Below are 15326 nucleotides of genomic sequence, written 5' to 3'. Positions count from 1 at the left end.
ACTCCTGACCTTAGGTGATCTGCCCACCTTGGCCTCCCAAAGTGCTGTGATTACAGGCATGAGCCAACATACTCAGCCTCTAATTGCTTTTAGATACAAATCCTTGAGATCACTTATTTTCCCTTTTTTTTTTTTTTTTTTTTATGGAGTCTTCCTCTGTGGCCCAGGCTGGAGTGCAGTGGCGCAATCTCAGCTCACTGAAACCTCTGCCTCCCAGGTTCAAGCAATTCTCCGCCTCAGCCTCCCAAGTAGCTGGGATTACAGGCCCATGCCACCACACCCAGCTAATTTTTTGTATTTTAGTATAGATGGGGTTTCACCATGTGGGGAGACATGGTCTTGAGCTCCTGACCTCCTGATCTGCCCGACTCGGCTTCCTAAAGTGCTGGGATTACAGGCGTGAGCCACCGCGCCGGACCTTCACTTTTAAAAAACAGTAGAAATAGGCCGGGCGCGGTGGCTCAAGCCTGTAATCCCAGCACTTTGGGAGGCTGAGACGGGCGGATCCCGAGGTCAGGAGATCGAGACCATCCTGGCTAACATGGTGAAACCCCGTCTCTACTAAAAAAAAAAAAAATACAAAAAACTAGCCAGGCCCGGTGGCGGGCGCCTGTAGTCCCAAGCTACTCGGGAGGCTGAGGCAGGAGAATGGCGTGAACCCGGAAGGCAGAGCGTGCAGTGAGCTGAGATCCGGCCACTGCACTCCAACCTGGGCGAAAGAGCGAGACTCCGTCTCAAAAAAATAAATAAATAAAAAATAAAATAAATAAATAAATAAAAAATAGTAGAAATAGCTTCCTTTCCTTCCTTTTTCAAGACAAATGTCCCCTACTTTATAATTGCTTTTCAACTTTGGGTGTGGTAAAGACATTCCTGCAGGGTTCTAAGCACAAACTGCTTTTGGCTTAGTTAAACACGATCCAGAGCCCTTGTGTCCACCACTCGCCCTCAGGGGCTGCTTGCCTGACACTGCAGCGCCCTGGGTCCGTGCAGGCGCACTCCACACCGACGCAGGTCTGTCCTCCAAGTGCGCATGCGTGCAGTCTGAGCGGGAAAAAGTGCCGCCTCAGTTGAGCGCAGGCGAGGAGATGGCTGTGAGGGAGGCGGCGACGGTGGGCACTCCCGGGCCCAGGAGGGACGAAGAGGCGGCGCTGCTCTTCCAGAGGGTCCATTACCGGCACGACCCGCGCTGGCTGCTGCCCGTGACCCCCCGCCTGTGCCTGGCCTGCGCGCTGGAGCTGCTGCCGGAGCCCAGCGTGTCGGTGCGGATGGAGCCTTTCCTTCGGAAGACCTGGGTTTGGGCATTTCCCTCAGCAAACGCCGCCGGGCCCTCGCCAGACCCGCTCTGGTGAACCCGACGCGAAACCGAGCCCCCGCGCTGTGTTCACTCTCCTCTCAGTCAGCCCATCCGGGACCCAGCCGCAGTGGCTTCGCGGGCGCCTCAGCCCCAGGCGGGTCTGCTGGCCTCGGGGGAGCCCCGCCCACCCGGCTCTGCCCCTGAAAGGGCGGGAATCCGGATCCCCCAGAACCTCACCCAGCCTCAGGGACACGCCTTCCCACCTTCTGCCTTCTGGCTCCTTCCCTTTGCTGCCCCTGCCTCCATTTCCTGGGGATTCGGCCTTAGCTCAGGCTCCCGCCATTTCAGCCCCCGCTCACCTGCGGGCCAGGCGCGCGCGCGACGGCTGCTCCTCATTCTCTTCAGCTGTCGGGGTGTGAATCGGAGGAGGGGCCGTCTGGGCTCCGAGAGGACAGGAGTGACAGGTTACAGCCGGGCAGAAGTGGGGTGAACGCTACCCGTGTTTGCAATTAAGTCGTTTTGTTTGTTTGTCTTGAGATGGAGTTTCACTCTATAGCCCAGGCTGGAGTGCAGTGGCGCCATCTCTGCTCACTGCAACCTCGGCCTCCCGGGTTCAAGCGATTCTCCTGCCTCAGCCTCCCGAGTACTGGGATTACAGGCATGCGTTACTACACCTGGCTAATTTTGTATTTTTAGTAGATAAAGGGTTTCCCCAACTTAGGCTGGGTCTTGAACTCCCGACCTCAGGTGATCCACCCGCCTCGGCCTCCCAAAGTGCTGGGATTACAGGCATGAGCCACTGTGCCTGGCTGATTTTGATAATTTTGTCTCAGGATACCTTCACACCTTTACAAACTGTTGACCCCAAAGAGCTTTTGTTTATGTAGGTTATATCCAGTGATTTTTTTTTTTTTTTGGAGACGGTTTTGTTTTGTTTTGTTTTTTTTTTTGAGATGGAGTCTCGCTCTGTCACCCAGGTTGGAGTGCAGTGGTGTGATCTCCCCTCACTGCAACCTCCACCTCCCAGGTTCAAGCAATTCTCTTGCTCCAGCCTCCTGAGTAGCTGGGATTACAGGCATGTGTCTCCATGCCCAGCTAGGTTTTGTATTTTTAGTAGAGATGGGGTTTCACCATGTTGGCCAGGTTGGTTTTGAACTCCTGACTTTGTGATCTGCCCACCTAAGCCTCCCAAAGTGCTGGGATTACAGGCGTGAGCCACCACACTTGGTCTGTCCATTGATATTTACTGTATTAGACATAAAAACAAAATTTAAAGTTTTATTTATTTAGAAGGAATAGCACATTCATTATATATTAACAAATTTTGTGGGTTTTTTGTTTTTTTTTTTTCCGAGACAGGGTTTTGCCCTGTTGCCCAGGCTGGAGTGCAGTGGTGTGATCATAGCTCACTGCAGCCTTGATGTCCTGGGCTCAAGCGATCCTCCTACCTCGGCCTTATAAGTAGCTGAGACTACAGGTGTGCACCACCATGTCCAGGTAACTTTTTATTGTTTTTTGAGACTGGGTCTCACTATGTTGCCCAGGCTGGTCTCAAAACTCCTGGACTCAAGCAGTGATCCCCTCGCCTTGGCTTCCCAAAGTGCTGGGATTACAGGTATGAGCCACTGTGCCTGGCCCATAAGTAATTTTTTATTGTGGCAAAATATAGATAACATACAGTTTGTTTTTAGATCTCTTTAAGTGTACGGTCCTGTGGCATTAGTAATTTAAAAAAAAGTAAATAACTGTATTTTCTCAAAACAAGAAAGATAGTGACAGGAGTGGCTTTGTTTTACATTTTTGCAAGTTGCTTTAATTGAAGACAGGTTGGCCAGGCACAGTGGCTCAGGCCTGTAATCCCACTGCTTTGGGAGGCAGAGGTGGAAGGATCACTCGAGCCCAGGAGTTCAAGACTGCATTGAGCGATGATCAAGTCACGGCATACCTTCTTGGACAAGAGCAAGACCCTGTCTCTCTTAAACACAGCTGGATATATTTATTTACTTACTTATTTTTTTGAGATGGAGTTTCACTCTTGTTGCCCAGGCTGGAGTGCAATGGTGCGATCTTGCCTCACTGCAACTTCTGCCTCCCAGGTTCAAGCGATTCTCATGCCTCAGCCTCCCAAGTAGCTGGGATTACAGGCATGCGCCACCACGCCTGGCTAATTTTGTATTTTTAGTAGAGATTGGGTTTCTCCATGTTGGTCAGATTGGTCTTGAACTCACAACCTCAGGTGATCTGCCTGCCTCGACCTCCCAAAGTGCTGGGATTACCGATGTGAGCCACTACACCCAGCCAAACAGCTGGATTTTTATCTATTTCTGAATTCAGTCTGTTGTGATGTCATGTCATGTAGTCTCAAAAACTCCACTGTACACTTGTGGGAGAATAAGAATGAGAAAGACTGGGCCAGGTCCAGTGACTCACACCTGTAATCCCAGCACTTTGGGAGGCTGAGGTGGTTGGATCACGAGGCCAGGAGTCAAGAGCAGCCTGGCCAACATGGAAAAAAAATGAGGAAGACTAAGACCATTTTAATATTATATGAAAATATTTTTGTTATTGTAGACCTCTGGAAAGTGTTTTAGGCACCCTTAGGAATCCCCACACTGTGCTCTAGGAACTCGGAAACTAGCTAATAACCTCTGAATTTTCATTAAGGATGGAAATTCTGAGGCCGCTTTTCTTGGACAGTAAATCAGAGATGAGTAAGACAGTGCAGCGGGGAGAAAATAAGATAACATGTTATTTGGAACTTAGAAGAATGAACATGTTTGTGGTCAAGTGCTGTTCAGGGTAAGGAGAGGAATTAGGAAAGGGTTCTTACAGGAGGAAGCATTCAAATTAGGTTTAAGAAGATGGGTGAGATTTGGACCAGAGGAAGTGGGAGGCTGATTATCCCAGGAGGTAGGTATTATAAGGATGGGTTTTGGGGATAATCAGAGTGTTTGAAGGGAAATTGAAAGAGATGAGATTGGAGAGACAGGTTGAGGACAGTTATTTGAAGAGTTTGAAACCCAGCTAAGGAGCTTGAACATAATCTGTCAGATGAAGGGGAGTTATTAGGATTTTTTGAGTAGCTCATAGATCACTACCTTAATCTATTATGTAGGATGAATTGGTGAAGGAAAAACAGGAGCCTTACAGTAGCACAGATGAGAAGCAATAAGAGATGCAACTTCTACCTTTTATTGAGCACACTTTTCTTTTGAGATGGAGTTTCACTCTTGTTGCCCAGGCTGGAGTGCAATGGCGCAATCTTGGATCACCGCAACCTCCGCCTCCCGGGTTCAAGCGATTCTTCTGCCTCAGCCTCCTGAGTAGCTGGGATTATAGGCGCCTGCCACCACGCACAGCTAATTTTTGTATTTTTAGTAGAGAAGAGGTTTCACCATGTTGGCCAGGCTGGTCTTGAATGCCTAACCTCAGGTGAGCCACCCACCTTGGCCTCCCAAAGTGCTGAGATTACAGGTGTGAGCCACCACACCTGGCTTGAACACACTTTTCTTTTTCTTTCTTTCTTTTTTTTTTTAGACGGAGTTTTGCTCTTGTTGTCCAGGCTGGAGTGCAGTGGTGCACGATCTTTGCTCACCACAACCTCCCCTCCTGGATTCAAGCGATTCTCCTGCCTCAGCCTCCCAATTAGTTGGGGGTATAGGCATACGCCACCACGCCCGGCTAATTTTGTACTTTTAGTAGAGATCAGATTTCTCTTGGTCAGGCTGGTTTTGAACTCCCAACCTCAGGTGATCTGCCCACCTCGGCCTCCCAAAATGTTGGGATTACAGGCCTAAGCCACCATGCCCGGCCTTTGAAAAGCCACACTTTTCTTTCTTTTTTTTTGAGACGAAGTCTCACTCTTGTCCTCCAGGCTGGAGTGCAATGGCGCTATCTCGGCTCACTGCAACCTCCGCCTCCCTGGGATTACAGGCACCTGCCACCATGCCCGGGTAATTTTTTTATTTTTAGTTGAGATGGGGTTTCACCATGTTCGCCGGGCTGGTCTCAAACTCTTGACCTCGTGATCCGCCTACCTTGGCCTCCTAAGGTGCTGAGATTACAGGTGTGAATCACTGCATCCAGCCTCTATTTTTGCTTGCTTGCTTTTTTTTTTCTTTTTTTTTTTTTTGAGATGGAGTCTCGCTCTGTCGCACAGACTGGAGTGTGGTGGCGCAGTCTCGGCTTACTGCAAGCTCCGCCTCCCGGGTTCACGCCATTCTCCTGACTCAGTCTCCTGAGTAGCTGGGACTACAAGCGCCCGCCACCACACCGGCTAATTTTTTTTGTATTTTTAGTAGAGATGGGGTTTCACTGTGTTAGCCAGGATGGTCTCAATCTCCTGACCTCGTGATCCGCCTTTCTTGGCCTCCCAAAGTGCTGGGATTACAGGCGTGAGCCACTGCGCCTGGCCTATTTTTGCTTTCTTCACCAACATGTTAGGCTTAAATGAGCTGGTGGACGAAAGTGATTTGTAAAAAATAAATTGCTATGTAAATGTAGGGCATTAGGAACCTTAGCTCATGTATAATCTTCTGTATGAACACATGGATTCCTCTGTGTAAATGATACCCTTTTCCAACCTCCCTTGAAGGAGTATGGGTCTCGCCATAGTTTAAATGATCTCTCCGGTATCATCCTGTAATTGTACTTGGAAATTATGGTTGTTGGATTCAGAATAGCCAAGATTTGGTTACTATTGAATGTTTTTCTTCATTTGCTTCAAGTTGTTGCGCAAGAAGCACATGTTGTCTTGCTTCCAAGATGCCCTCGTGAGGCACACCTCCCTGGTCACGCAACTGGTGTCTCAGGATCAGAGAGTCTGCATCCGCTTCATAAGCGTGCTTTTTGGTAAGATTAGGAGGGAAATTTGATATGAGTTTTGAATGTGTAGTATGTATATCTGCTTTTGGAGGTCTTGGAAAAATGATCCTAGATGATTTAGATTTTTTGTATTGTAAAACTTTATTAGCAAATTGTTTTGTCATAATGATGTGGAAATGGCCCCTTTTCTAAGATCCAAGATGCATTTTACAGTAACTGACTTTACTAGAGCCAAGAAGTTAGTAAAAGTAAGAAGATGAAAATGGGAAATGTTGGCCAGGCATGGTGGCTCATGCCTGTAGTCCCAACACTTTGGGAGGCTGAGGCGGGTAGATCACTTGAGGTCAGGAGTTAGAGACCAGCCTGGTCAACATGGTAAAACCCCTGTCTCTACTAAAAATACAAAAATTAGCTCCATGTGGTGGCATGTGGCTGTAGTCCCAGCTACTCAGGAGGCTGAGGCATGAGAATTGCTTGAACCCTGGAGGCGGAGGTTGCAGTGAGACTAGTTCGTGCCACTGCGCTCATCTGGGCAACAGAGCAAGACTCCATCTCAAAAAAAAATCTTCAAAGAGTCCAGTATAGGACTCTAAAGTCCAGCCTGGCCAATTATCTTTTTAAAGCCTGGGCAGGTCATTGAAAGTCAAAGTGTTTGGTGCTGAGAGTAGAATTTAGTTGGAACATTGTTTGTAGCTGCTTTTAGACTTACAAATTACAGTGTGCCTGCATGGGTCTATTTCTCTTTGAAGAGAACTGTTAACCACTCCTTTTTTTTTTTTTTTTTTTTTTTTTTTTGAGACAGTCTCGCTCTGTCGCCCAGGCTCAGTTCACTGGAATCTCTGCCTCCTGGGTTCAAGCAATTCTCCTACCTCAGCCTCCTGAGTAGCTGGGACTATAGGCACAGGCCACTACTCCTGGCTAATTTTTGTATTTTTAGTAGAAACAGGGTTTTGCCATATTGGTCAGGCTTTTGTTGAACTCCTGACCTCAGGTAATCTGCCACCTTGGCCTCCCAAATTGCTTGGATACAGGTATGTGCCACCGTGCCCTGCCTAACCACCCCTTTCTTACCTCCCTCTGCTCCAAGGACTGTTACACAGCGTGGAAGATGGGAGTGTGACAGACCTCTGTATTGAAGGTAAGTTGAAACCATTGTATCTAGCACTTGAAGATGAAAGTATTAGTCTGAATTGCAGCTCTGGTTACCTGAGACCTTGGCGAAATTAAGAGGAACTCCATTAGTTTTCAATCACTAATTCAACATTTGTTTCTTTGTTGTTTTTTCTTTTTTTTCTGAGACAGAGTCTCTGTCGCCCAGGCTGGAGTGCAGTGGCCTGATCTCGGCTCACTGCAAACTCCGCCTCCCGGGTTCACGCCATTCTCCTGCCTCAGCCTCCCAAGTAGCTAGGACTACAGCCCCTGCCACCACGCCCAGCTAATTTTTTGTATTTTTTTAAGTAGAGACAGGGTTTCACTGTGTTAGCCAGGATGGTCTCAATCTCCTGACCTCATGATCTGCCTGCCTCGGCCTCCCAAAGTGCTGGGATTACAGGTGTAAGCCACAGTGCCCAGCCTCAATATTTGTTTTTTACTTTTTTTTTTTTTTTAGATGGAGTCTTGCTCTGTTGCCCAGGCTGGAGTGCAGTGATGTGATCTCAGCTCACTGCAACCTCTGCCTCGCAGGTTCAAGCGATTCTCCTGTCTCAGCTTCCCGAGTAGCTGGGATTACAGGCATCTGCCACCACGCCCAGCTAATTTTTGTATTTTGAGTAGAGACAGAGTTTCATCATGCTGGCCAGGCTGGTCTCGAGCTCCCAGACTCAGGTGATCTGCCTGCCTCAGCCTCAAGTGCTGGGATTACAGGTGTGAGCCACTGCACCCAGCCCAATATTTCTTTCTTTCTTTCTCTCTTTTTCTTTTTCTATCTTTTTTTTCTTTTTTTTTTTCTGTTGAGAGAGGGCCTCATTCTGTCGCCCAGGCTGGAGTGCAGTGGTACAATCATAGCTGACTGCAGCCTTGAACTCCTGGGTTCAAGCAATCTTCCCGCCTCAGCCTCCCAAGTAGCTGGGACTACAGGTGTGCACTACCATGACTGGCTAAAAAAATTTCTTTTCGTTGAGACGGGGACTTACCATATTGACCAGGCTGATCTCAAACGGCTATTCTCAAACTGTCCTCCCGCCTTGGCCTCCCAAAGTGCTGGGATTATAGGCATGAGTCACCATTCCTGGCCTTACATTTTTTCCTTGGGTATCTACTCTGTGCTAGATACTGGATCAGGCACTACAGATACACAGATAGGTAAAACATGGTCCCTGTCTTCTAGGAGCTTACAATCTGGAGAAGAGATTGACTGACAGGTAAATAACTAGAGTTGATGAGTGATGTTACGAAGGCACATACAAAACTCTTTTTTATTACATCTCATATTGGTTCGTTGAGAGTTGTATGCACACAGGTGGTGGTTAAAACTGTTGAAGTGGACAGAGCGTGTTACCACAGGCCTGTAGTCCCAGCTACTTGAGAGGCTGAGGTGGGAGGATCCCTTGAGTCCAGGAGTTTGAGGTGACAGTGAGCTATGATTGGCCCACTGCACTCTAGCCTGGATGACAAAGTGAGACCCCCTTCTCTAAAAAAAAAAAAAAAAAAAAAAAAAACAAAAAACCAAAAATTGTCGAAGTGCATGGGTTTACCTATAAAGGGTTTGTAGAGAAAGAAGGTAAGAGCCCTGATAAGCGAGGATTCTTGCAGAGAGAGTGGGAATTGTACTAGTTAGGATCCAGTTAGGAAATAGAAGCTACACCAATTATTTGAATAGAAAATCTTTAAAGAATGGTTAAGTAGGCTGGGTGCAGTGGCTCATGCCCGTAATCCCAGCACTTCGGGAAGCTTAGGCCAGTGGATCACTGGAAGGCAGGAGTTCGAGACCAGCCTGGCCAACATGGTGAAACCGCATCTCTACCAAAAATTAAAAAAAAAAAAAAAAAAGGCCAGGCGTGGTGGTGGGCACCTGTAATCCCAGCTACTTGGGAGGCTGAGGCAGGAGAATCACTTGAACCCGGGAGGTGGAGGTTGCAGTGAGCTGAGATCGCACCACTGCACTCCAGCCTGGGGTGATACAGTGAGACCCCATTTCAATTGAAAAAATAATGTTGGTTAAGTAGGTAACTGAAGAAAAAGAGAACCACCAAATTTTCATGGAGATAGCAATTATAGAAAACAACTCCCCCACTGGGGCTGGGGAAACAAAGGAAAGAGGCTGAAATGGTTAAAACTTAGAAGTTTTGAGGAAGGGCCTACTTAATGAAACTCAGACCTCTGAGTGGCACTGACTAGATAATACTGTTGTCTCTGGAGGAGGAGAGATGCAATAAAGCTGGTTCTGGAAAAACTGCAGGCTGGATTCAGCTGCTGTCATAGAGTGGCACTGCCACTGCCAGGATAAAGAAGTGCTAAGGTGCCAGGCACCTTAATTGTGTAGGTCTGTAGTCCTGGCTACTCAGGAGATTGAGTTGAGAGGATCACTTGAGCTTAGGAGTTCAAGTCCAACATGGGCAACAATAGCAAGATTGTCTCTTAAAAAAAAAAAAAGGGTTAAGGAGATACTTATATGAATGGGAATACTTATATGAATGGGAAACAGACAGGAAACCCATAGGAAACTAAGAGGAAGGGCAACTCCCTTCTTCCTACAGCCTCACCATCTCTTTCTAGTGCTCATTATTGGCAGAACTTAATGGGGTTCAGCTAGCAAAGCAAAAATGTGATCTGCAGAGTCTAGTCTTAGTAATCTAAGGCAAAGTAGGGGGTGGGTTTTGGAGCTCAAAGACAGTAGTGTAATAACTGGTTTGGTCCATTCCTTTGGCTACTTGGTGTCCAGATACCCTTCTCCACATATTTGAACTCCCATAGAACAAAAACAACTTGGTTTTTACCTAACAAGATGTAACTGTCCTTCATTCATATACTTCATACAGACTAAGCCATTGTCAATTTGTCCACAACATAAGGGGGTTGATAATTTATTTTTAAATTCAATCACAGTCCTATATGAATATTCTGTTACCTAAAGACTAAATTTTAAAGCTAACCTCCACCAAAACTTGTTCAAACAATAAGGAAAAAAGGAGAGAGAAGAAAATAGTTGATATACAGAAATATATTACAATCTTCATTTTCATAACTGGTCACAAGGATATAGTTGATATTTATCATTTCCTTCTTAATGGGTTTGTTCTATGTATCCTTTGCCCTCAACCAGGGTCTCAACTGGTCAGGGTTTTTACCTGGTAGGGTGTCTCACACCTTCATTCCTGAAAGGTCTGAATCTTTTTTTTTTCCCAAGCCAAACTGTATCCAGCTTTATTAAAGATACTTTCCATAAACAGTCATGGTATTTCAGGCAGGACATGGGCAGACAGTCATTAACAGTATACAACAACTTTCAAACTCCCTTCTTCAATGGACTACCAAAAATCAGAAAGCCACTATAAAACCCAATGAAGTCTTCATCTGATGCTTTGAACAGGGAAAGTTTAGAGTGAGGGTTGACATTTCACATTTAACATGTTGTTTAACAACTTTTCGGCCGGGCACGGTGGCTCAAGCCTGTAATCCTAGCACTTTGGGAGGCCGAGACGGGCGGATCACAAGGTCAGCAGATCGAGACCATCCTGGTTAACACGGTGAAACCCTGTCTCTACTAAAAAATACAAAAAACTAGCTGGGCGAGGTGGCAGGCGCCTGTAGTCCCAGCTACTCGGGAGGCTGAGCCAGGAGAATGGCATAAACCCGGGAGGCGGAGCTTGCAGTGAGCTGAGATCTGGCCACTGCACTCCAGCCTGGGCGACAAAGCTAGACTCCGTCTCAAAAAAAAAAAAAAAAAAACAAAAAACAACTTTTCACAAGCCAACCCTGGCTTTCAGGAAGTGAAATGAAAATGGCAGAATTTATCTGAAGATCCACAATCTAAAAATAGAGCCACTGCTCTTTTGACAGGTGCCATCTCAGTGGCATCACTGGAAAGTCCAGATTGTCTGACACACTGGTAGCCAATGACTAGGGGTCAGGTCCCAACAGATGTCTGGGTCTTAAGGGAGTTAAGTCTATGCTGAAAGGTGGAAAGGGAGAAGAGGACATAAAAATGAATTTGTTTTTCCATACCACAAGGCTTTTGTGCCTAGGTGGCCATGTGTGTCAAAGTCAGGGAATCCCTCCTCCTGGGAGCCAAGAGGAAGTCTCTCAAAACTAGAAGGGAAAGATGTTTTCCCCACATCAATCCAGCTTTGCAGACTTTCTATTAGTGACATATGCCTCTTCCCCAAAAATATAACCGTGCAGTGTTCTGTGTGCTGACAACATACCTTAAAAAAATTCTGCATTTTTATAAAACTTGATAAAAAATAGTATTTCAAACTGTATAGTCACCAGAAGTACACAGTTATCAAAAATGCACACACTTCAGTTGGCATCTCCAGCACCTTCAGCTTTCTGTGCCTGGTCTGTTTTGGCATCTCCATTTTCTGCAGGGTTTTTCCCCTCCTTGCCAGCATCCGCTTTTCCCTTTTTCCCTTTGGGTACCTTCTCTCTCTTCTTTGCAGGGGCCTTTTTAGGCTTGAGCTCTGGCTTTGGAGAAGCAGATTTTGCAGACGACCTTGCGGTCTTTGTGGTTCGTCCTTCACCTTGGCGTTATCTCATTTAGCGTCCCCTTCAGCCTTTCTCTTGGGCATGGTGGTAGCAGCGACGGTGGCGGGTTGTAGGCGCTGTGCGCGGGATGCAGCGGTGCACGGGCTTTGGCTGGTCTAGGGGTTGTTCTTACCTCTTCTTCTTCCAAAAGGTCTGAATCTTTAGTGGCTCTTCCTTTTTTTTGGTTGCTGATGTTTTTCATTAACTTTTACTATTGAATATGAGACTAGTAAGAAGAGCCCCGGAGAATACCTGGTTCCAGACATAGTCCTCCTTGCCATTATTGTTAGTGGCAACTGAGTTTCCCCTGGATATTGGGATCAATCATTCCAGGTAGTAGAATAATTCCTTATTTTCCTATTGGTTGAATGACACGAGGCACTCAAAATGGCCAGATGATAGTCACAACTTCTAATTCAATGAAACCATTGTGTGACCTTTCATGGAAGCATTCTTTCCTTAGGAACTAAGATCTTTAGCAGAGCCCAAAGTTGCAGGATAGGATATATTGTGGGCTGAATTTATATGTACCCCCCGCCCCCGGCAAATTTATATGTTGAAGCCCTAACTCTCAGAACCTCTCAATGTGAGTGTATTTGGGGATAGGGCCTTTAAAGAGGTGATTAAGCTAAAATGAGGCAATTAGGATGGACCCTAATCCAATCTGACTAGTATCCTTATAAGAAGAGGAAATTTGAACACACACAGACACCAGGGGTGTGTATACACCAAGCAAAGACCATGTGAGGGCACAGTGAGAAGGTAGCCATCTACAAGCTAGAAAGAGAGGCCTCAGAAGAAACCAAATCTGCTGACACTTTGATCTTGGGCTTTCAACCTCAAGAACTGTGAGAAAATAAATTTCTGTTGTTTAAGCCATCAGGTCTGTGGTATTTTATTATGGAAGCCCTAGTGAGCTATTATAGTATACAAAAATTCTGCAAGTGGGTTAGTAAGTGTAATAGGGAAATGACTCCCACTTTACCCCTTGATTCCCTGACCCATGTATTCTACTGTGGGTAAGACAGCACCTAATGTTGATCACCGCATCAAAATATATACCACATGTAAGATAGAACCATATCCTTTCAGAGTGGTGTCTTTCAGGTGGTGGAATAACTGAGTCTTCATAGGCCATTCCACATTCTGTTAGGTCAGGTGATTCCAGGTGATAGAGTATGGGAAAAGAGCAGTGAATTTTATGGGCATGAGCCCATTGCCTCGCTTCTCTTGTGAAATGAGTTCCTTGATCCAGGTGATGTTGTGCAGAATACCATGATATTGAATAAGCCATTCTATAAGCTTACAGATGTGTTTTTGGCAGAAGTGTTATGGTTTGGGAAGGCAAGTCCATATTCAGAATACATGTTTATTCCAGTGAGGACAAATCTTTGCCTTTCCATGATGGAAGGAGTATAGTGTAATCCATGTGACACCATATAATTGGCTGGTGCCTTCAGGAATGGTGCCATGCTGGGGTCTTAGTGTTGGTCTCTGCTTTTGGCAGGTTAGGCACTCAGTCGTGGCAGTAATCAATTTAGCCTTGACAAGGGAAAGTCCATGTTGTTGAGCCCAGTGCATAGCCTCCAGCTCTGCCACCATAGCCACCTTGTACTTGGATCCACTGAATAAGTACTTGATGGCTAGGGAAAGAGGTGGATTAACATTCACAAAATGTGCCATTTTGACTACCTGGTTATTGAGAATCTCTTCTATAATAGAAGTTCTTTAGAGAGCATTCACACAAGCGACAAATACCTTCCCACTTTATGCTCCCTCTGAAAGGCCCGTCTTCTTCTCCAGGCCTCATTGTCACCAATCTTTCCTTTTTTTCTCTTTTTTGAGACAGAGCCTCACTCTGTTGCCCAGGCTGGAGTGTAGTGGCGCAATCTTGGCTCCCTACAGCCTCTGCCTCCCAAGTTCAAGTGATTCTCCTGCCTCAGCCTCCGGAGTAGCTGGGATTACAGATGTGCGCCACCATGCCTGACTAATTTTTTTTTTTTTTTTTGAGATGGAGTCTCGCTCTGTTGCCCAGGCTGGAGTGCAGTGGCACGATCTTGGCTTACTGCAAGCTCCGCCTCGCAAGTTCATGCCATTCTTCTGCCTCAGCCTCCCAAGTAGCTGGGACTACAGGTGCCCGCCATCATGCCTGGCTAATTTTTTTTGTATTTTTAGTAGAGACAGGGTTTCACCGTGTTAGCCAGGATGGTCTCGACCTCCTGACCTAATGATCCACCCATCTTGGCCTCCCAAAGTGCTGGGATTACAGGCATAAGCCACCATGCCTGGCCTAGTCACCAGTCTTTCAATTGTGTCTTTCTCAAGTCTGTGACCATCAAGCCAAAGAGTTAGCAGCTGCTCATAAGTCAATATGATCTGTATGTACTTCTGATCATCTCTCAGTCTAGCTAATGCAGACAATGTACCACTTGAAGTTCTGACCACCCAGGGTATTTCCCTTCATCATTTTCCTTCTAGGCCACCCTTGAGTGGGGCTACAATCCTACAGCCATCCACTTCTCGTTGGTACTAGTGTAGCTTGCAGAACCATCATCAGACCTCAGAAACTTCACCCAGTTGGAGAGCACTAGAGGAAGACTAAGCGTCAGGCAAGAAGGACTTGCTCCTTCCTCATGGTTCCTGTTTGCTTTCTGCCTGCTTCTTGTTTCTGTCCTGTTAGCCTAGAATGCTTCTTGACCCTGCAGTGACAGAACCTTCCCACAGCAGTTGCTGAATTTAGTTTGCAGCTTTTCCAACCCTACAGAATCTCTCCTCAAAGCCACCAGCAGAAGTACCACAAATGAGTGTAGAGAAGGGTGGGTTTGGAGCTGAGAGATAATGTTGTAATAATTGGCACAGGAACTTGCCTATAATTCTTTTTTTTAGTATATGTAAAGGAGCAAACTGAGGAAGGAAAAAGTAGAGATAATATAAAATAGTGGTTTTCAGTCAGGTGCAGTGGCTCACACCTATAATCCCTGCACTTTAGGAGGCCGAGGCAGGTGGATCACCTGAGGTTAGGAGTTGGAGACCAGCCTGGCCAACATGATGAAACCCCGTCTCTACTAAAAGTACAAAAAATTAGCCGGGCATGGTGGCAGGTGCCTGTAGTCCCAGCTACTCGGGAGGCCGAGGCAGGAGAATGGCGTAAACTCGGGAGGCGGAGCTTGCAGTGAGCCGAGATCCGGCCACTGCACCCCAGCCTGGGCAACAGAGCGAGACTCCGTCTCAAAAAAAAAACACCAAAAAACAAAAAACACGCCTGTAATCTGAGCACTTTGGGACGCCAAGGCGGGCAAATCACGAGGCCAGGATATCGAGATCATCCTGGCTAACACGGTGAAACCCCATCTCTACTGAAAAAAAAAATACAAAAAATTAGCTGGGCGTGGTGGCGGATGCCTGTAGTCCCAGCTACTCGGGAGGCTGAGGCAGGAGAATGACGTGAACCCGGGGGCGGAGCTTGCAGTGAGCCAAGATCGCGCCACTGCACTCCAGCCTGGGAGACAGAGCAAGACTC

The 15326-nt window shown here is 46.6% G+C and overlaps 1 protein-coding gene across 1 annotated transcript in view; it reads left to right on the top strand.

The window, feature by feature from the left end:
• The first annotated feature begins 1046 nt into the window (after positions 1-1046).
• Positions 1047-15326, top strand: part of MEI1 (meiotic double-stranded break formation protein 1) — a 103881-nt gene continuing 89601 nt past the window's right edge. The window contains exons 1-3 of the mRNA XM_074003663.1: positions 1047-1262; positions 6025-6148; positions 7209-7259. Of these exons, the coding sequence (XP_073859764.1) occupies positions 1089-1262; positions 6025-6148; positions 7209-7259 (349 nt within the window). The 5' untranslated portion in view covers positions 1047-1088. The remainder of the gene's footprint in view (positions 1263-6024; positions 6149-7208; positions 7260-15326) is intronic.

Source organism: Macaca fascicularis, chromosome 10 (genome assembly GCF_037993035.2).
Source record: "Macaca fascicularis isolate 582-1 chromosome 10, T2T-MFA8v1.1".
Taxonomy (NCBI): domain Eukaryota; kingdom Metazoa; phylum Chordata; class Mammalia; order Primates; family Cercopithecidae; genus Macaca; species Macaca fascicularis.
This window is presented reverse-complemented; position numbering and strand designations above follow the sequence as displayed.